We start from the raw sequence: 23,169 nt of genomic DNA, 5'->3' as shown, positions 1-23,169 counted from the left end.
GGAGAGTAGCTTGATCCCCTCCCCACTTAGAATTAGAAATGACTTTCAACAAGTCAAGGGCCTTCAGGCATTTAGTTTTAAGGGACTTAATATGCGGTAAAAAGGTTAAATGCGAGTCAAAAACTATACCTAAGAACTTAGCTTCCTTTACCACTTTGATGGGAGTGCCATTGAGAAATAGTTCAGGGTCCTTATGCAGTTTATATCTTCTACAAAAATGTATACAATTAGTTTTCGATTTAGAAAATTTAAAACCGTTTTCAAGACACCACTTGTTAATTTTGTTTAAACACAACTGCAGTTGTCTTTCAATAGTACGCATATTTTTACCGCGACAAGAAATATTAAAATCATCAACAAAAAGTGATCCATCAATCGAATCATTTAAAACCTTAGATAAACTGTTGATTTTAATGCTAAATAAAGTGACAGATAAAATACTGCCTTGTGGGACACCCTGATCCTGATTATAATGATCAGACAGGGTAGAACCCACTCGGACTTGAAATTGTCTGTCATTTAAAAAGTTGGAAATAAATTGAGGCAATCGGCCTCGCAGTCCAAAGTCATGCAAATCTTTCAAAATGCCGTATTTCCATGTAGTGTCATAAGCTTTTTCTAAATCAAAAAATATAGAGACTGCATGTTGTTTATTAATTATAGCGTTTTTGACAAATGATTCTAAACGCACTAAGTGATCAATGGTACTTCTGTTTTTACGAAAACCACACTGAATATCTGTTATGAGGTTATTGGTCTCTAAGTACCAAACTAGTCTATTGTTTATCATTCGTTCCATGGTTTTGCAAACACAGCTTGTGAGAGAAATTGGTCGATAATTTGAAGGATCAGTATGATCACGTCCAGGTTTAGGGATTGGGACTACAATAGCATCTCGCCACGAAGACGGAAATTTTCCCGAAGTCCAAATGTCATCAAATATATTTAAAAGGGTTTCTAAGCAAGATTCTGGTAAGTGTTTCAGGAGTTGATAATGTATATGATCAGCTCCTGTAGCAGTATCATGAGCTTGTTCAAGAGCAGTATGAAGCTCATGAATAGAGAATATTTCATTATAATCTTCACCATTATTTGAACTGAAATTTATAGCTTTCTTTTCTTGCTGACTTTTATATTTCTGAAATTCAGGCACATAATTTGAAGAAGAGGAGTGTTTGGCGAGGGTTTCACCTAGTTTATTTGCGATATCGGATTTGTTTGTCAGTAGCTGATCACCATCTTGAAGGTGTTGAATGCTGGATTTAGTGCCCTTACCCTTGATTTTCTGAATCATGTTCCATACTTTTGATATCGGCGTACGTGCATTGATCTTTGATACATACGTTCGCCAAGAATGGCGTTTACTTTGCTTAAAAGTACGTCGAGCTTTAGCATTAAGAATTTTATATTTGTTCAAATTGTGGACCATAGGATGGCGGCGGAAATAATGTTCAGCTTTTTTCCGTGCCTTCCGAGCCTGTTTGCAATCGTCGTTGAACCACGGTTTTCTAATATGTGGAGTTGCGGAGGACTTAGGGATACACTCATTGGCTATGTTGTTCACCTCATCAGTAAAACACTTTATAGCGTCAGCAACATCAGTGAAAACTTCAGGTTTAAGTTTGTCAGCACAGAGAGCTTCATATAAAGGCCAGTTAGCCTTCTTAAAATTCCATCTGGATGACGGAGGAACATCAGAAGGGGTTACAGATGTTAGAACTGTAGGAAAGTGATCACTTCCACAAAGGTCGTCATGGACGGACCATTCAAATTCATTCAGGAGGATTGAGTCAGTGACAGATAAATCAAGACTAGAATAAGTACCATTCCCAGGATGTAGATAAGTGTGAGAGCCATCGTTATAGATGCATAAATCATTATTTGAAATGAACTCTTCAAGTAACCTTCCTTTATTGCTTGTATGCACACTACCCCATAGTGGGTTATGACCATTGAGATCACCCATAATGATGCAGGGCTTTGGAAGTTGGTCGTAAAGTGCTTGAAGATCAGTTAATTGAAGCAACGATGTTGGGGGAATGTAAAGAGAGCACAAAGTAAAAACAATGTGCAGCGTTATTCTAACTGCAACAGCCTGAAGATTGGTATGAAGTAAAACAGGGCTATGAATCACACCCTGTCGAACTAAAATTGAAGATCCACCAGTAGCTTTAGTCCCTGATGGGGAGAAGGAATTGTAGGTACTGTACTGACGTAAATCAAAGTTATCAGTTTCTTTAAGGTAAGTCTCCTGCAGACATATTGCTGATGGCTTATAATCTTGTATCAATAAATGCAAATCATTGAGATTGGTCCTAAGACCTCTGCAATTCCACTGAATAATTGAACTAGAAACGCTCATGTTAAAGGTGGTTGTACAGGGGATCTGTGTTTCCCTTTTCTAGGCGACTTACTGGTGGTGCGCCGATGAGGGAGAGGAGATACATCCATGTCCTCTAAGGTTTGAAAACGATTCTGTATCCGTACAGGGTCACGCTGACCCTTTGGAATACGATCAGAACGATTAGAATGGTCAGATTTTTTGGTTGTCGTTTTCAAATCAGACGATGGTTTCGGTACCGACTGCAGGTTCACTGTTGAAGTCATCGGCGAGTGTGAGACAACTGTAGATGGATCATCCGTTTGAGATGAAGAACTAGATGACTGCCGAGGAGATGTAATGAGGATCGGAGCAGAGGATTCCATCCATGTATAATCAGTTTGACAACATACGGACTGATATGAAACCGATCTAGAAGTTGGAATTGAGACTGAAGCAGCAGCTGCATAAGATTGGCCTGGTTTTTCAAGAGCTAGTACAAGTTTCCTTGCTTCTAGGAAAGAGACATTTCGTTCATGTTTTATTTTCGAAATTTTTGACTGGAGTTCCCATGTAGGGCATGTTCTGGACGACGAAGGATGATTTCCAGAGCAGTTTACACACGCTGGAGGTTTATCACAGAGTTTGCCATCTTCACAGGTGCCTCCACATCGATGACAAGCAGCCGGACTACGGCATGATTTAGAACCATGGCCATATTTCTGACATCTGTAGCACCTCAGGGGATTTGGGATGTAAGTATTAACCCTTAAGTGGCAATAACCAGCCTTCAATGATTCCGGACGTGTTGGAAGACCAAATGTAAATAAATAGGTATTGGTCTTTACGATGTCATTTTCTCTTTTGTAAGTGAACCGCTTAACAGCAGTTACACCTTGTGAGCGTAATTCTGAAATGATGTCACTCTCATCCATATCTGAAAGGCAACGTCCCACATCACGGACAATGCCTTTACAACTATTGAGTGTTCTGTGAGGGGACACCTCCACAGGAACATTAGCCAGTGATTTGGTTGAAAGAAGTATTTGTGACTGGCTTTTCTTTTTACACTCGATCAGAAGAGATCCAGAACGTAGCTTCTTGATTTCTTTGACATCGCCAGCTAAACCTTCTATACCTTTGGAAATGGCAAAAGGATTCAATTTTAGTGGACCATCATTTGGTGCTGACATGACCAAAAAGCGTGACCAATGATCAGGATTTGGGAGAACTTCTTGAATTTCATCCTCAGAAGATACTGAATCATCAGATTCATACGAACGTTTTTTCAGTGGGGGTGCCATGGTGGTATTGAATATGATTCACCCTCCTAGCTCCCCACCCACCATGGAGTGTCAACGAGGACAGTGCCTACTGTATGCGGGTCTCCAGCACACGGCACCAAGGATACTAGGAGGGTATACTCAAGCAGGAAAATATCCCAAAAAGATAAATCCTACCAGATTGGCCCATGAGCCATCGCCTTCTGGGCATGTAAGGCTCTAGGCAAATTTATATGTGACATATTTCTACTCAAGTAAAGTTTGACAAATAAAAAGAGTCGAAGCCTAAAAGTAACAATACAGTTCATTCAGAATATAAGTTTTTTGTGCAATTACAAGTAATGCACAGGGCTCGACATGACCAGCCGATTGGTTGAACCGGGCCCATTCAACCACCCGTCTAGGCGAAGTCAGGGCCAAAGTGGTGTATTGAGCAACAGGAACATGGTTGCAGGTCCCTATTGCCCTCAACCACCAGGATCCCTTTCTCCGCCGACACAGGGCCGCAACCCACGGCAAACGGGTTGGTGGACCAAATATCCCCCCGGGTCCACTACAGGGGTGTCGGCGAGCTCTTAGCGTTACCCAGCACCCACCACGAGGAGGTGGCTCGCCACGGGTGCCCCAGCAAATATCTGCCTCAACAAGGAAGTCTATCACAGTTTCACACTATCTCACTTAGGTCAGTCACGTACGAGAATGAACACCTGGAATCATCGTACTTATTAAAAGTTACCTGGATATAAAAAAAGGTATCTGGATACAATCGACTTAGTACAGGGGATTCTTATGATGGAAATGTACAGTTTTGTCGCTGTTGAATCATGTTGTGTCACTTTTCTGAAACCTGCATCGTTTCCGGTAACTAGGAATAATATACAGAAAATATACTTGTAAGTGTTGTGACATATAATACGTGTTGTACGTATTATTTATTACCAATATTTTCTCATTATGACATATATACCCGATACATATTTACAAAATAATATGAGTACTGGACAAAACTGTGCAATACTCACTTAAACCGTACGTTATACTAAGGTCATAGTCCATATCTTATTACTGAATACAAAACAGGTTCATTTTATAAAGAGATATGGTGACTGTTCCGTTTTGAAGTGTTGCGTGTTGTGTCAACACACTTGCCCTGGAAAACATATATGTCAATATGGTTTGATAGTAGATACCTCCAGGTGCACGAACCTTATCTTTTACTGAATCCACCTGTGTCAGAGCGGCGTAGTGCACACCAGCGAGGTATGTTAGTTTCTGTCCTCTGTTGTGGAGCTGGAAGGTGTATCAAGAATCACATTCACGTTACCACTGTGAAATCACGTGAAGCGATTTTATTAATTTCGGTGAACGACATTATAATTAATAACTAAAGATAAAATACTAACTTATTTATGCTTTATATGTATTGTGGTATTTATTTTTATGTTGCCAGAATTAGGCTTCAACTTCCAAGCCACTACGTTGTCAACTCACTGGCTTCATCAGATTACGGTCCAGGCAATCATTTTAATTATGTTGTTTGTTACATCCTTGTTGACAACGGCACAAGAATCTGTATCGAAACGTAGCACTCACGAAATAAAAGAAGCTGCTATTCATAAAGTTTGGTCAGTATTGTACGTGCTTCTTACTTACCATTTTCGTTTTCTCTCTTAATATGAGAATGATTAATCATACGAAGGTGATGTTGTTATTTTCAATAACATAATAATGATACCACTTTACATGAAGTATATATATACCACGGGGGGAAAGTAACTAAATCATGGAGGCGAAAGAAAGAAACACGATGGACATTTTACATTATATGTTGTTGAAGACATTGGCCCAAATGTCATAAAATCCCGCACATCTTGATTTGTCCGTCCAAAGATCACATTGCTTCATATTGCTCTCAAGAGGTTTAACTTACTGTTGTTATGGGTGCCAGTACACCTTGTGGCCAAAAAGAAGAGGAGCGTGGATGACTGGTTGATAGGTAAGACTGTGAAGTTGCCATTGGTGCAACGTAACACCCCAAAATGTTCATGGTAGCACAGTGAAATGGACTCGTCATCATCAGACTCGAAATCGTTCCATAACCATCAGTTGCCATGCAATGAACTAGAAAAAATGAGACCAGCGACAAAGCCTCGTAGGTTGTATATTTATAAAGTTCAGAACACAACATTCGACTCTTCTTCAGTCTTTGCTTTATCAACTGAGAACATTTTGTATACGTTTTTGACAGGTGTAACCACGTTTCCGCGACACCTAGTGTCATCACTATTTCGTATTGATTCATAACAACGTGCTCTGTCATCGCATCGCTTGGTGACAATTACTGGATTGTCTGGTCCAGACTCGACTGTTTACAAACAACATCGTACAGTTGTAATACTGCTGAAAAGAAATAGAAACTCGTGGTACAGTGTCAGAATTGTACGATCGTCTTTGCCTTTCGCAGAGATTTCTAATTTATCATGCAGCTATCAAGTATTACTGTCAGTGTATTCTGCATCAGCAGCTTAAATATGTCTGATACAATTTCCAACTTTGACTTGAACCACATCTTCCAAGAGGCGTGATGCATACGTGTTTCCCTTTTCGAGGATAATCGATGATAACCTGAACAGTCAAAACCAAACTGACTTTTATGCTTTTGAAATTTGGAAAATTTCGTCCTCTCTTCAGTGCAAACTGTGTAAAAAGTTGATACTCCTGACTGTAGTGCGCCATAATGCTCCGTGTGGATCCTATCCAGATAGAAGCGAACATCATTGTTCTGGTAGTCAACTGTGGGGTGTAATGTGTCATAATGCTCTGATACGTACATCCGTATTCTGGTAATCAACTGTGGGGTGCAATGTGTCATAATGCTAGGATACGAACATCACCGTTTTGGTAATCAACTGTAATGTGTCATAATGCTCTGTGTGGATCGTGTCCAGCTAGATGCGGATATCCCTTTTCTGCTAATCAACTGTAGGCTGTGATGTGTCATAATGCTAGGATACGGACATCACGTTCTGGTAATCAACTGTAATGTGTCATAATGTTATCATATGGGCATCCCTTTTCTCCTAATCAATTGTAGGCTGTAATGTGTCATAATGGTATGATACGGACGTCACTGTTTAGGTAATGAACTGTAGGCTGTAAAGTGTCACAATGCTATGATACTGACATCCTTATTCTGGTAATCAACTGTAGGCTGTAATGTGTCACAATGTTATGATACTGACATCGTTATTCTGGTAATCAACTGTAGGTTGTAATGTGTCATAATGCTCTGTGTGGATCCTGTCTAGCTAGATGCGGACATCACTGTTCTGGTAATCAACTGCAGGCTGTAATGTACCATAATGCTCTGTGTGGATCCTGTCAAGCTAGATGCGGACATCACTGTTCTGGTAATCAACTGTAGGCTGTAATGTGTCATAGTGCTCTGTGTGGATCGTGTCCAGTTTGGTGTAGTCATGTTCAGGCAGCACATCATATGTTGGAACTTCTACAGGAGGAGCGGGGTTTGTCTCCGGGCTGCGACATTCCTTTGATGACTTCTTCTCCATCCTGATTTCAAATTGTTAAAAAAGGAACAGGAAGTCACAAATGATGCTGTGATTGAGATATCAAGATTGAACATGATCATTATAATTCATAAGTTCTCTACGTGTTTGGAAAAATACAAGCTTCATTGATGACGTCTTGTACATTATCAAGTGAATGGAAGCGTACCTGAAATCTCCTTTCCTCCATAAACATACTGCGACAATCACTAAAGCCAACAACACCAGCATTGCAAAGGCTCCAATGAATCCTGCTGCCAAACGAGTTATTCGTTCCGTTGAGGTTCCAGGTGAACTGTTGACGGCTTAAACGAGAAAAGAATTATCGTCAAAATCATCAACATTCTCAGAATCACCATCAGTAACGTTACCTACATCGTTGAGTGTTGAAGGGTTGGTGAGAATATGATCACACTACCATCGTGAATTTTAGTTGATTTGTTCTTACTCATCTGATAGGATTACCTCCAAAATAGTTCTTTCTATGTTGAATCATCTTGTATAATCTAATACACTATTACTGCGGATATGTCTAGGTACATTAACCATATAAAACTGACAGATAGCATTTCATGTTATAATCACTCAAAAGTGAACCTTTGTTGTTTCCATTGAGTAGCTGCACGATTATTCAGAATGAGTTATTTAATCATCACAGAAATGGGCGCTGGTTAGCATTCTTTTCCACTGGTTTGTGGTGAACAGCTCACAGTGCCGAAACACACAAATGTTGAAACCAGGTGTTTCTTATAAATTTATAAGCAGGCCCACGTCCATAGTTTACCTTGACGACAGGTGTCGCTGACCCAGCCTGGACTGCAGCCCTTGAGGCAGGTTACAGTGACATGGTGACAAGGTTCATCGTCCACACAATGTCCACACGTGAAGGAACAGTTGACACCAAACACCGGTGACTGGCATTCTTCAGGAAAATGTATTTGGATATGCTTCAAAATGTTTTAATTGGTTGAGAGACTCTTGTTAGGCTATCAGAATGTACATTAATATATAGTGTGTTGAGCGCTTCATTTGTGTTAATCGTCAATACCGACAAAGAATACATAACTTTATTAAACCGTTACCCGTTACTAAAATGTTACCCTGTGGTATGACAATGTCACATACTCAGCGTACAGTCCACTCCCTCCCATCCAGCCTGACACCCTCCTTCACACCGTCCTGTACGTCGGGGACACGTGTCTGACACTTCCTTACACGTCCGGGCACTGCAGTTGCCATGGCAACCAATTCCATAATTCACGTTTGTTGTACACTCGGTAAGATGAGCATCAGGACACGCACTGTAATTCCTCACTGCAACTTAGACACAGACATCAAGAAGGGCATTTCGTGTCATTGTGCTGATAGGGTCAAACACTATTAACTACACTGATATAATGATTAATGTGAAATTATTGAATCGAGAAATACATGGATGACACTGTCATAATCAAAATATCCATGAAGAGTTCAGACATTGGCTCGGATGACTCCTAACATTATCGACATCAATGACACAAGACTTCCATGTCGGAATTAAAAACATCATACGTGGCATTGTGCCACACCTGATGTACACTCCGCTCCCTCCCATCCTTGCTTACACCCTCCATCACACCGCCCTGTATCCCGGGGACATGTTCCCGACACTTCCTTACACTTCCGAAAACTGCAGTTACCACAGCAACCAAGACCATAATTCACGTTTTGTGTACACTCTGCAAGATAAGGATAAACTCTGCAAATCTTGTTAGTCCTCACAGCACGGACATAACTATAACGACAACGCACCCGAGAGAAAATCAGGATAATAAAGACTTGTGTCACATGTGTGGTCTGTTTTACACAGATATTCTAACCCATTTTCTTCAGCACTGAGTTCTAGTGTGAGATCATAAGTATTGGTAGCTTGGCATTCAGCGTGCATCTCCATAACTGTAATGATTGGGTTTTCACACCGCGAATGTTATTGTGTGTTACTGGCTTGTGTGCAGTATGTGGTTCGCATGGCCAACAGATTCTACCAGAGATCTGTTGGCGTCACGTCAATATGATAACGGTTTCCACGAACGCTCATATCTCATTTCTTTCCTGGGCACGTCGTTGATTCTGAGTTTCAGTCTGGTCACCAATCGCGTGTAGCCAGTTCAATTCAGAGTACACACGTTCGTTGGTGATGAGTTGGTGGCCCCTATCTCTGCTTGATCAAGCAGTTTTAGTCCTCTTCTGTTGAGATGAAGGACGAGGACAGTTCAAAACACGTGGATAATTTATCCTGGAAATAAATCGTAAGAGTGGTCAACCCTCACATATGAGGCTTTATCGTAATGTTTTCACCTTCCCCTTTTACTATCAACAACCTACACACTGTATGTGATCAGTTGGTGCCTCCAGCCCCCGTGGTCGTGACGGGAACAGGTTGTGGGTTATACTTCACATAGCTCCTGTTTGTTGAAAGTGAATTTTGTTTGTCCTGGATATGGGATGTAATTTTACTCTATACTAACAAGGGTGTACCATGCTAGTAGAATCCAGTGTAGTATACCGTGAATATACCATGGCCTTGTAGAGGTAGAACATCAGCATCATCTGCAGGGTATTATTGAGTATTTCAATTTATTCAAAGTGACTTTTGTAGTATAATATGAGAGGATGTTACGTTGCGTAGTTTACACCAATACGTTATAGAATGCATTATAACGTGGGTGTTATACCATGGCTGTGTATAACACATGACGTTGTAGTGGAGGTTTTACCCATACATTGTAGATGACGTTTCCTCAAAGCATAGTTTACATACGATCGTTCCACAGATTGTTCAAACATGTGTCTCCGTGCACATACTAAGGGCTGTCGTTCCGTCTTTTAGAGTATGCATATACTCATATATTCATATATACATATATTCATATATACACTCAGTCATATGTAACTATGCACTTTCATTCTGAATTCTCTACAACTTAAGAAGATACATACACAGAGATAGATGGATAGAGGGATTGATGGATTGAAACGTACTCATGGTAACATTGATTTATACAAGTGGCACAGGAAATGATAGACGTACCTCCGTAAGGTCGTTGTCAAACAGGTGCCCGAGACGTCTGACGTTGTTGTAGACCTCCACCTCGTTGTCATACATCATGCCCTGAACGACGTTGCACTTGACGCAGAACAACGTCGCCATTTGCCTTTCGCCGTCACTGAAATTATTTAGACGATGATTTAAGATAGTTTCAGAGTGAGTGAGTGAGTGAGTTAACATTTATGGTCACATCGGCAATATTTCAGCCACATCGTAACGAGAACATGTTGAAATCGAAATGACATTTGTATATATTATTTTAAAAAACTGTCAAAGGACAGTGAAACAACTAAAATATCACAGTTACAATTAAAACTAGCGTGGAAAGTTAAAACTAACAGCACTGGCACTAGCATATGGTTGGACAAAACAATATAAAATACAGTCTATATATCACCAACAACTGATCAAGGTAGATCACCATACTAAGGACCATGGGGACTTACAGTACGTTTGCTTCCTGCATGGAACCCAGGCGGATTTACAACATCCCTTCAGATGAGATAGTTTCAGATGGAAAATAACATTTCTGTAATTACAGTGCCTCCATGAACCAGTGTAACTCAAATCTCCGAATGGACCCCAAATACATCGGTCGTGTGTATATCTTGTTTGAAATCACACACAGAGAAATAGTCTGAAAAATACACTAGACAGCTAGTCTGGTGGGTTTATTGTCTTTCTTGACATGCAACTACATATGCACACTAAGCACTTATTAACAACAATGTTGACAACACCACATATGTTAGTTCCACAAATCACCAGTAACATAGATACCTAAACATCACTGTAACTGGTCGTGTGGTGGTCACCCCACGTGACTCCATCTCTCTCATAAGGTCAAGGACAACGTTTGAGTTGATCATCTTCAGCAGGTACACACGCACTGACTGTGCGCAAACGTCTCCCTTAAAAACAATACGTTAATGTTATATATCATGACGTACTGCATAGATATGTTATAATAAGCAATAATACATGAAACTGTCCCAAGCATCTGTACTGTCTCGACATTGCTACTGTCGTTGAAGTCTTGCAGCAGTATACAGTTATGTGCAGAAAATTTTTAACTTCTGAACTTTTGAATTTCTTCACCTGTTTAGCATTATTGGCATATTGACTGACAGTCGTTTGACTTCACATTACTGGTAAATAAACTCTGATATTCATTCGACATCGATATAAATTACCTCCATTTTTCTTTCCACGTTCATCAAAATGATGTCATAATTGATATCACACACCATGGAACATTTGACGTTCACTGGGACCAAGTCGAGGCTGGATCCCAACGTCGGCAGGAAACTGCGCAGTCACTGTGGCATGTGATTACGTCACAGTTTTAATATAATCAACTCTCTTTTAACTGATTATATTTTTAATTGTAACATTAACATTTCATAAGTGACTCATACTCAACATATTTCATGTAGAAACGATATGTCTTTCTGTCATAAAAATAGTGAAGTATGCTACTTGTATAGCTCAAGGACACCTTAAGAAGTGATGATCTTGCACCGAAGCCATCCTATCTCAGGCTAGCCCGACATAACCACATGCAAGAAGCCATTGTCGCATGATAATAACACCATTCATGAAAGCCTTCATTTTATGATGCAACAAACTCGGATGTCAACACTCGGGTTCTGACATCATCATGGTATAGTTTCAGTTGACTCGAGTGCTTGCTTGCGCAGCTGGGTAACACATTAGGTTGATTGTTTACAAACAAAATAATTTTAGGTCAGTTGATAAAAATATGCCTGTACTTTTGCTAGTAGCAGTGGCTAGGCATGGACATGATGTCCGAATAAAACCCGTACGCGTGTGCAAAACTCTTTTTCGACCATCTGTTAATTAAGTCAATAAAATCAGCAAGCTCCGTCGGTAAATAAGGACGAATATTTTTGACCTGCTGATCCATGTTGTTGTAAACACTGCGTCAAATGACAAGCTTGCGCCACACTCACAGTCTCCCTCCTCCATTTTGTAGGAAGGGAAGTTTTGGGACCAGAGAGTATGCTCGCCACAGACGCTCGGGCCGTTCGATTATGAAACGCATCGCTCGTGCGAAACTCTTTGTGCGAAAGCAACCCAAGTTTCTCATCATTGTCCTGAAGGTGCCACTAAACTTAGTGAGGTATATATACAACATAAGGCTTATAGCAAAGTCGGGTAATTGTTTCTTACGTGTAATGACTTGGGCAGGACTATGATTGTAGACGACTCGTGGCTGTTTGTGAGTTCCCAGAAGGAAGATGCCGTGGTGATGGAGGGAGCCTGGGTTACGAGGTATCCTCTCACAGACAGTCGGGACTGAAAACAGTCATGTTTGGAAACATAATAATTACTTTTATGTGCATCCACCTCTGTCCGTTTGGAACATATATATATCAGGTATAGACGATTAAGTGAGTGCGTGATTTTAACGTCGTACTTCATTGCATGTTGACAGTGAGACTAATGTCGTTTATAGCTGCAACGTTATATTTGTGATGGGATTTAACAGAATCATAGCATGACTTACCGGCATCGCGACTGTCAGGAGATCAGTTCTCCCCCTCATCCTTAACATGCTCCTGTAGTTGCCTCCTGCAACAAGGAGCTCCTAGTACAAGTCATATCATAATCATAATGATTTTATGTCCTTATCCTCGTCTTTTGTTAATTATGGAAATAGTGTAAGCACATTTGGGAGTGAAACATATACACGTGGCCGACTTACCCCAATATGACGTGACAGTAACAAGCCCAATATTCTCACCTAATTCAGCACTTCCTCTCTCTCTTGCCAGTTTCTGAATATCGAAACATAATATTAAAGTCAACATATCAATTAATCAAATGAATACATTTATACCGATAATGGATGTAACTGAAGTTACTAAAATGTTCAGCTTGGGGCATGAATTAATCTCTGTTAGAATGAATGTCAATTATTTATTTGTTATTGATATTATTTTTGTGGTGTTTATACAGACTGTCAGTCCTCTTACCTGTACCAGCTGAGGAATGTGAATGTGCCATCTGCCTGACGAGCCCTTCCTCTAAATGCTGCTAGGGATAAGGCTGTATCCCCGACCAGGAGGGCTTCATACAGAGTGGGGTACACGCTGATGTACTGACTCTGTGACGTGTCCAAAATAGGCGTCGGCATGAGAAGTAGTACATCATTTCAGTAAAATTCGTGTCAGTGTATTATGCATGACACCGTTTACGTGTAGATGGGATCACACATTGAACATACATTTGGTTAGCAATAGTATACTACTATATCCGCCATGTCCAAAATACCTGTAAGACACAAACTGTATTGTACCTGGTTCTGTACCATGCTGTGGCGCTGTTGTCTCATGGTATTGACCACCTGGAACACGTCCACCTTGTGGTCAGTGAAGGCCTGGTCCAGCAGATAGTCCACTGTAATGTAGGTCCCTGTCCGGCCGATCCCTCCACTGTTGATAACAGAAAATGACTGAATTAGACCATTACTCTATCTACATGCGGACAAGACAATGGCGGCCACATGCACTTCCATACAAACACAAACGAAGACATAATAATAATAGCATCTCTTTGACTTGACTTTGACCACCTATTTCATCAGAGACAAGCATTCCAATATGGAAGGGGAAGTTTGCCAATGGGAGTAGAACTGTAAGAACAGTGGCCGAACGGATCCAATCGTTGACTCTGAGAGTGTGAGTGCGATAGAAATTGTCCTGAGAAACAGCAATCCCAACTTTCATTACTTTCTAAAGAGCTGTGTTATTTTTGAAGTGTTTGAGGACGTCTGGCATCACCAAGTAGATCGTTCCATTTCATTTCAGCGGAATCTAGTGACGTGAGGTTTTGGATTTGCGTGTTTGAAATTGTGCCAGAAACAGACCAGGACTTCAGGTTACTCAGTTCACAGAGTCCTGTAGTACTGTCCCGTTGATGACAATTACTGTGATAGTGCACATAATGTGTAACATTGGATGTGTCCAACTTACCTACAGTGAACCAGCAGTGGGGAGTTGTTAGGGTTGGGTGTCCGCCTCACTCTGAAAACAAACTCTGCCAAAGCGAGCTCATCAGCCGTGCTGTCCTCAAACCACACAGTAAACTGGAAGTGATGGACAATAAGACTTTCGCCAGTCTGCGCAAAGCAAAATACATGGATTACTCGCTAGTTTTTTACCTTACATGCGACAACAGAGTTAAATCTAAGCTGATACCTCTTTAGACTTTGCTTTGAGTGTCCGGAAGTTCCAGTGAGATCTCTGCTTCTTCATGGTGACAGAAATCAGGAAATGTCCAGTATCAAGGTTATATCCGTCCAGCCAGTAGGAGTCGCATTTGACCTAGTGGTGAAATAATACATCAGACTGATTTATGCACATCTATAGTTCAGGCATAGTTGGAATTTGATTAAAGGGCAAGAAGACTTACCACTCCTTTCTCTACATGGTTGGTCAGCATGACCACTCGAGTTATCTCCTTCTCAAAGATCATTCGCCAGAAGTCACCAATAGTTGTCCTTTTGGGCCCTGGAAAAAAACTTTACCAGCTGGTCATAAATATAACTAAATTTCGTTTTACGTTGATGCCTAATTTACGGGAAATATTTATAATGACGTCAGATGTATTTTGCGTGAGTGAGTGAAGGCCTGAGTGAGCTTTGATCCAGTTCTATGATGGTGTGTGAAGTTGCGGTAGATATGTCTTTCGGTAAATATGTGCTGCTAGACCTGCATGACCTGCACGACTGGTCCGCAAGCACTGGGTCCGACGAGGCGAGTACAATTACTCAAGTTAAGTTTCGTTTTCCCAAAAAAATCGTCCGGAAGACGGGTTTTCCGGATACACAGGGTCCGAGTAAATGTGGTTCGATTGTACAGCACTATGTTAACTCTTCTCACTGTCGTGTTTTGTATCTGGCAGCTTTTCACGGAAGACTGTGGCACATACCTTGAGTCACAATGTATGCTCGAGGTTTCAGTATCCCTGAAATTGAAATGTTGTCAGTTAATATTTTGTTTCCGCATATGTCATCTCATTTGACTAGTTGTGAAACTCATCATCAACCTACATTGATGTAGTTGGCTTTGATGTAGGTGGAGAGGGAATCTCTGCCCAGTTTGGTCAGTCGGACTTGGTTGTAATCATCTGAAATATTGAAATAAAATGTGATTAACACTACAGTTGATGCCCACTATAGTGTAAAGAAACACTACAACTGACCCCCATTGTAGTGAGAGACAAATCTATGTCCTCAGTGCTTTTGTACTTGTAAACAGTAGTTTCCAAATTACCCGCTTGACTTTCTGGATGATCGATCACTTGATAGTGACTGATCATATGATTGTCTGGACACTGGTATTCTCACCGTCTCCGGTACATTCTTTCGCAGCTAAATTGTTATTTACACCAAACGGAATCTACTTCTATGGCGGTCACATTACCTTCGGGTTTTCGAAATGGATTGAGCTTGTATATAGTTGATGGTTTAAAGCGTTTATCTATGTGCAGACCATTGTTTGTGGCATCACTTACAAGGATAGGGGTTCCTGTAGCGGTCCTTCCCTCTGTTACGTCGGGCTCTGTGCTGAGGTTGACTGACACCAGCGGAAAGTCGCTGGAACAATAGATATGTCAGGAACTGCACGTGTAACCAAACTGCCGCGGTAAATTTTCTTAGTTTCTAACAATGAATAGTGCAAATGTTGAATTTGGATTCAAGCTGACACTTTTTTAAAATAAAATCCATTCTTACCGTATATGTTAGTCCATTATTTGTCACGTGGTAACATCACTGACACATTAAGTTGAGCCAGTCAGTTTGATTTCGAAAACAACACAACATTAGACAGGCCGTAGATCGCCAACTCTTGATGGTAGATCATGATACTAGGGACCATGAGGACTTACGGTGCTTTAGCTACCTGCATTGACCCTAGCTGGATTTATACCATCTCCTTAGCTGCTGGCGACTGTAGGAACACTAAGCCGAAATTTCAAACAAAAACACTACGGTTACAAAAAGAATCTATACGTCAGTCATTAGCTATCACTTACATGGAATTCCTTGCGAATACCGCCATGTTGACTTAGCACATCCCTGATCGTGTCATGCAGTTTTTCCACCTCAACTTCAGTGGAGCCTTCAGGAGTGCCAGGGTTCTCGTTCCTCACATTGGATCTCAGAGTTCCTGCGAGGGTTTGTTTACGTTGGCAAATCAGTTAAACCAGTTCCGTTTCTTTTCACATCAGGATGGATGCATGTACACACATGCGCGCACGCGTACGTGTCGCACGCGCACGCAGGCATGGACACACACACTCATAGTTAATTCCACTGCTTCGGAATGAATTCAATAACTGGTATGTTTTGCTGTGCAGATGGTGTAGGTGTGAAGGTATCAGGTTAAGTAAATGTTTTGTCTAAACATCTTACCAACACACAACAACCGCAGCGATGATCAACATCAGGTACGTCCCTCCCGCGACCACAACACGGATCAACAACCGAGTCTCTGAAAGAAAACACGACCGAGTATGTTTCTTACAGAAATATCAGTGAGTGAGTGACAGAGTTTGGTTTTGCTCCCGCATTTACCAATATTCAAGCAGTATCAACGCGAAGGGCTCAGAAATGTCCCCCATATGTTGTAGCTGTGATAGGAATTGAGCCCTCGTCTTTGGTGTGACTTGCAAAACAGTTAAGCATAAGATAATCACATCGCCCGTTATCGAAATTATCAAGGCCCCAGTGACTCAAGTTACATTCCTATTGTTTCATGTTGATTCAAGATCATAAAGTAGTACAAGCTAGTGAAGTAGTGCAAGCTAATGGAGTAGACATATTCGTACAACGACTCTCAAGCGAATAGTTTATAGTATCATTCTTGTGTATGTCACATAGTGTGTCTGTTTGTGAAACTAGTAGATGGAACTATTTGCAAATAGTTTTATATGATAAAACTAAGCATTTACATGTTTACTTCCTGCGTGTTTCAACAGATAATAACCATGAAAACACAAGTAAAGGAAACTGAAAGTGGCGATATTGGAAATCATTTCAACGGAGTGTATGTAGCCTTACTTATCTGACATTTTGGTCCAGACCATCCCGGATCACAGACAGTTGCTAAGCAACCAGATAGAGGATCACATTCGTCCAGGGGGCAGTGGCACTCATCATCACACCTTTCTCCGTATCTTCCTTGAGGGCAGTCACCTATAATATTAGAACAATGGTGTTAGAGAGCCACGTGTACCTACATTCCCAGTTGTTTTCTTAGATAATCAGCAGAAGTATTATGTCTGAGATAATCAGCAGAAGCATTGTGTTAAAGATAATCAGTAGAAGCATTGTGTTGAAGGTAATCAGTTGAAGCATTGTGTTGAAGATAATCAGCAGAATCATTCTGTTAAAGATAATCAGTAGAAGTATTGTGTTGAAGGTAATCAGTTGAAGTATTCTGTTGAAGATAATCAGTAGAAGCATTGTGTTGAAGATAATTAGTAGAAGCATTATGTTGACGAAAATCGGTAAAAGCATGTTGTTGAAAATAATCAGTAGAAGCATTGTGTTAAAGACAATCAGTAGAACCATTGTGTTAAAGATAATCAGTAGAAGCATTGTGTTCAAGGTAATCAGTAGAAGTATTGTGTTGAAGATAATCAGTAGAACCATTGTGTTGAAGATAATCAGTAGAACCATTGTGTTGAAGATAATCAGTAGAAGCATTGTGTTAAAGATAATCAGTAGAACCATTGTGTTGAAAATAATCAGTAGAAGTATTGTGTTGAAGATAATCAGTAGAAGCATTGTGTTGAAGATAATCAGTAGAAGTATTGTGTTGAAGATAATCAGTAGAACCATTGTGTTGAAGATAATCAGTAGAAGCATTGTGTTAAAGATAATCAGTAGAACCATTGTGTTGAAGATAATCAGTAGAACCATTGTGTTAAAGATAATCAGTAGAAGCATTGTGTTAAAGATAATCAGTAGAACCATTGTGTTAAAAATAATCAGTAGAAGTATTGTGTTGAAGATAATCAGTAGAAGCATTGTGTTGATAATCAGTAGAAGTATTGTGTTGAAGATAATCAGTAGAACCATTGTGTTGAAGATATTCAGTAGAAGCATTGTGTTAAAGATAGTCAGTAGAACCATTGTGTTGAAAATAATCAGTAGAAGTATTGTGTTGAAGATAATCAGTAGAAGCATTGTGTTGAAGATAATCAGTAGATGTATTGTGTTGAAGATAATCAGTAGAACCATTGTGTTGAAGATAATCAGTAGAACCATTGTGTTAAAGATAATCAGTAGAACCATTGTGTTGAAGATAATCAGTAGAACCATTGTGTTGAAGATAATCAGTAGAACCATTGTGTTGAAGATAATCAGTAGAACCATTGTGTTAAAGATAATCAGTAGAACCATTGTGTTGAAAATAATCAGTAGAACCATTGTGTTGAAGATAATCAGTTGAAGCATTGTCTTGAAGATAATCAGTAGAACCATTGTGTTAAAGATAATCAGTAGAAGTATTGTGTTGAAGATAATCAGTAGAAGCATTGTCTTGAAGATAATCAGTAGAACCATTGTGTTAAAAATAATCAGTAGAACCATTGTGTTGAAAATAATCAGTAGAACCATTGTGTTGAAGATAATCAGTTGAAGCATTGCCTTGAGTGAGTGAGTGAGTGAGTTCATATTTATCGTCACATCGGCAATATTGCAGCCATATCGTGACGAGAGCAAGTAATAATGACAGTGTAGAATGAATGAATAAAACCCTGTTCACGAAGAACAGTAAAACCACTAGTAAATATCACAGATATCCATTTAAGACTAGTAATTAAATCTAAAACAGTTTAACTATAGAAGACAATACAATCTAAAAATGGGCTATAGATTGCCAACAACTGAAGGTAGATCACCATACTAGGGACCATGGGGACTTACATTACTTTTGCTACCTGCATGGACCCTAGCTGGATTTACACCATCCCCTCAGTCGCTAGCAATTTAGGCACATCTAGCCATGTATTTAAAAGGACACATATACTACGATTAAAAAGGCGAAGAGTTTGAATTTACTTTGAATGTTTGTGGACTTACGTACCCTCTCAGGAGGACAATAATTTTACAGTACTTTAACCTCCCTCGAGGATACAGCCACTAACAATCTTAGTTATCAATTTAAACCTTCAATTATAAAATATTCATCTATTTACAAGTATGATATCAAATCTAACTCTTTTAAAAATGCAAGAATTAAACGAGAACTAATGTTACTGAAAAGATCCTTCATAGTTCGGAATTTGAAATATTTATCCCTTGTGATGGAATATTCGATACAGTCAAGCAAGACATGCTTGACCGTGATTATTTCATCACAAGGGATGCAGAATGGAGGATCCTCACCTTTCAATAAGTATTCATGAGTATATCTCGTATGGCCAATACGACATCGCCGCATGATGACCTCTTCAAATCTGGACTGACAACCCAAGTAAGTATAACCAATATAAGGTTTTATTGCATGCAATTTATTAATGCCCACTTGGATGTCCCACTTCTTCTGCATCAGATCACGGATATAAGATTTAATGGTAGCTTTATAATAGTATGGAATAAGAAGTGGTGTCACAGATTTGTTGAGTGCTGCCTTGGTAGCAAGATCGGCCAGTGTATTCCCAGAAATGCCTACGTGGCTGGGTAACCAACAGAAGACGATGTCGTATTGGTCAGTAGCAAGATCATTATGCAATTCAATAATTTCTATCAAAAGTGGATGTTTACAAGAAATACTTTTAATAGCTTGAAGGCAAGAAAGAGAGTCCGAATAGATTATATACTGTTTATGTTTGGGGTGTCTTTCAACATATTTAAGAGCCGTTAATATGGCGTTAGCTTCAGCTGTGAAAATAGAGCTGCAATCTGGTAATCTAAAAGATATTGTTCTGGATCCAATTACAGTGGCACAAGCTACTGCGCCACCGTCCTTGGACCCATCGGTAAATATGGGTTTGTAATTGCTATATTTACTTTTTAATTGATTATATTCTTGCTTATATTGTAATTGATTAGTTTCTGACTTCTTAAACTGCGTAAGAGTTAAATCAACTTGTGGCCGCACTAGTTGCCAAGGAGGAGAAGAAAACAAACGCGAAGGAGATATAGTCTCCAGCGCAATGCCAGCACCAGGAAGGAATGGTTTAATCCTATGCCCAAGGGGTGGAACAAGAGAAGATTTCTTACTATATAAATCTTCATAGACGGGATTAAACACACAATTAAAAGCAGGATTAGACTTGTTAGAAAAAAAGTTTTGTAATATAGTGTACAGATAATTTTATACGGCGTTGTGAAAGAGATGGTTCATCTGCCTCAACGTAAAGACTGTCCACGGGAGAGGTTCTAAAGGACCCGAGACACAGTCTAAGACCTTGGTGGTGGACAGAATCTAATAGTTTTAGGTTGCTTTTACAGGCTCCCCCATATACGATGGACCCATAATCAAGCTTTGAGCGGACCAGTGATCTATATAGGTGAAGCAGAGTAGCTTGATCACCTCCCCATTTTGAATTGGAAACAACTTTTAGTAAATCCAGAGTCTTCAAGCATTTATTTTTTAGATATTTAATGTGTGGAAGAAAAGTTAAATGGGAGTCGAAAATTATACCCAAGAACTTGGCCTCCTTGACCACTTTGATGGGAATACCATTTAGAAACAGTTCTGGGTCCTTATGTGGCTTATATTTTCTACAGAAGTGTAGACAATTAGTTTTTGACTGAGAAAATTTAAATCCATTTTCGAGACACCATTTATTTATTTTGTTTAAACACAACTGTAGTTGCCGTTCAATAGTATGCATATTTTTACCGCGACAAGAAATATTAAAATCATCCACGAAAAGCGACCCATCAATTGAATCATTTAAAACCTTGGACAAACTGTTAATCTTAATGCTAAACAGTGTGACAGACAAAATACTGCCTTGTGGAACACCCTGATCCTGATTGTAATGATCAGACAGGGTTGAACCCACTCGGACCTGAAATTGTCGGTCATTTAAAAAGTTGGATATAAATTGAGGTAAACGACCTCGTAATCCAAGGTCATGTAAATCTTTTAAAATTCCATGTTTCCATGTTGTGTCATACGCTTTTTCTAAATCGAAAAAGATTGACACTGCATGTTGTTTATTAATTATGACATTTTTCACGAAAGATTCTAAACGCACTAAATGATCGAGAGTACTTCTGTTTTTACGGAAACCGCATTGTATATCTGTTATTATGTTATTTGTTTCCAAGTACCAAACAAGTCGATTATTTATCATGCGTTCCATGGTCTTGCAAACACAGCTAGTTAGTGAAATGGGCCTATAATTAGAAGGATTAGTGTGATCACGTCCAGGTTTAGGAATAGGAACAATAATAGCATCACGCCACGACGAAGGGAATTTTCCACTTGTCCAAATGTTATCAAAAATATATAACAGTGTCTCCAAACATGAGTCTGGCAAGTGTTTCAGGAGTTGATAATGTATACCATCAGCTCCAGAAGCAGTATCGTGAGCCTGATCCAGAGCAGTGTGAAGTTCATGTATCGAAAAAGTTTCATTGTAGTCTTCTCCATTATCTGAAGTGAAATTAATAGGTGTCTTTTCCTGCTGTTTTTTATATTTTTGGAATTCAGGTACATAATTAGATGAAGAAGAGTGTTTGGCCAACGTCTCACCAAGTTTATTTGCAATATCTGATTTACTAGTCAATAATTGGTTCCCATCTTTCAGATGATGGATACTAGATTTTGATCCCTTACCCTTGATTTTCTGGATCATATTCCACACACCTTTGATATCGGCGTGCGCGAATTAATTTTTGAGACATAGTTCTGCCAAGAGTGGCGTTTACTTTGCTTGAACGTACGCCGAGCTTTGGCGTTCAAAATTTTAAATTTATCTAAATTGTGAACCATAGGATGGCGACGAAAGTAATGTACGGCTTTCTTCCGTGCCTTCCTAGCCTGTTTGCAATCATCTGTAAACCATGGTTTTCGGACATGAGGAACTGGAGAGGACTTTATTTTTGTAGATGTGCAAGTTTCATCAACTTGATAGTTACGTACATGAAACCTCTCACGATGAAAGGTTTATGTTCAGCAGACTACACCGGTTGTCCTGTCACCCGAGGGTGGTCGGGATTCGGTGGGTGCGGGCCGGTGTTGTTGGGGGTACCGATTCGTGTCAATTTCTGCTGTTATCTCTACTCCACGCCTCGTACAGGTTAAGTAAGTCTTGCGGTTTTTAGGGTAACACTCTCTACCATTCTCTGAGCAAGGAAACCTGACTATTGACACGTTGAAGTCACCCTTCTGATCATCAGAACGGAGAATATTTAATCTAGTGTATGCTAAATATGTTAATCGTATACAAGAAAATATCGGCAGCATCTGACAGTAGGAGGAATTTGGCCATTATTTAAAGATGGCAGACCATTTACATAACACAGATACGTCACTGAAGAGTATCGTCGCATTTAATCACCAATATTATGAACATTCTTTTGGTTTTGCTACCTAAATCTCACGTAAGTTGGTTCTGTAATCTGGGAACTTCAAACCCACATTCTCTTGGACTAGTTAGTTTTGTACAGTACCAAACAATACGTTGTGAGTATCACCACCTCACAAGTATCACCACCTCACAAGTATCACCACCTCACAAGTATCACCACCTCACAAGTATCACCACCTCACAAGTCCTCTAGGTATTCCAAGAGATTGGGTTACACATATTTTACTTATGAAAAACTGTGTGTAAGTGTAGCTGGTTTCAGCTAAGCTTCACGTATTTGCACAATTTACTAAACGGTCCCTCTAGATCTTGATAATGATGCCAGAT

The 23,169-nt window shown here is 39.8% G+C and overlaps 1 protein-coding gene across 1 annotated transcript in view; it reads right to left on the bottom strand.

Moving 5' to 3' along the window:
• Positions 1-9,384: 9,384 nt before the first annotated feature.
• Positions 9,385-23,169, bottom strand: part of LOC137291162 (uncharacterized) — a 118,978-nt gene continuing 105,193 nt past the window's right edge. Inside the window, exons 32-33 of the mRNA XM_067822452.1 lie at positions 10,240-10,299; positions 9,385-9,444 (exon numbers count right to left, since the gene is read on the bottom strand). Of these exons, the coding sequence (XP_067678553.1) occupies positions 9,385-9,444; positions 10,240-10,299 (120 nt within the window). The remainder of the gene's footprint in view (positions 9,445-10,239; positions 10,300-23,169) is intronic.

This window comes from Haliotis asinina, chromosome 7 (assembly GCF_037392515.1).
Source record: "Haliotis asinina isolate JCU_RB_2024 chromosome 7, JCU_Hal_asi_v2, whole genome shotgun sequence".
NCBI lineage: Eukaryota > Metazoa > Mollusca > Gastropoda > Lepetellida > Haliotidae > Haliotis > Haliotis asinina.
This window is presented reverse-complemented; position numbering and strand designations above follow the sequence as displayed.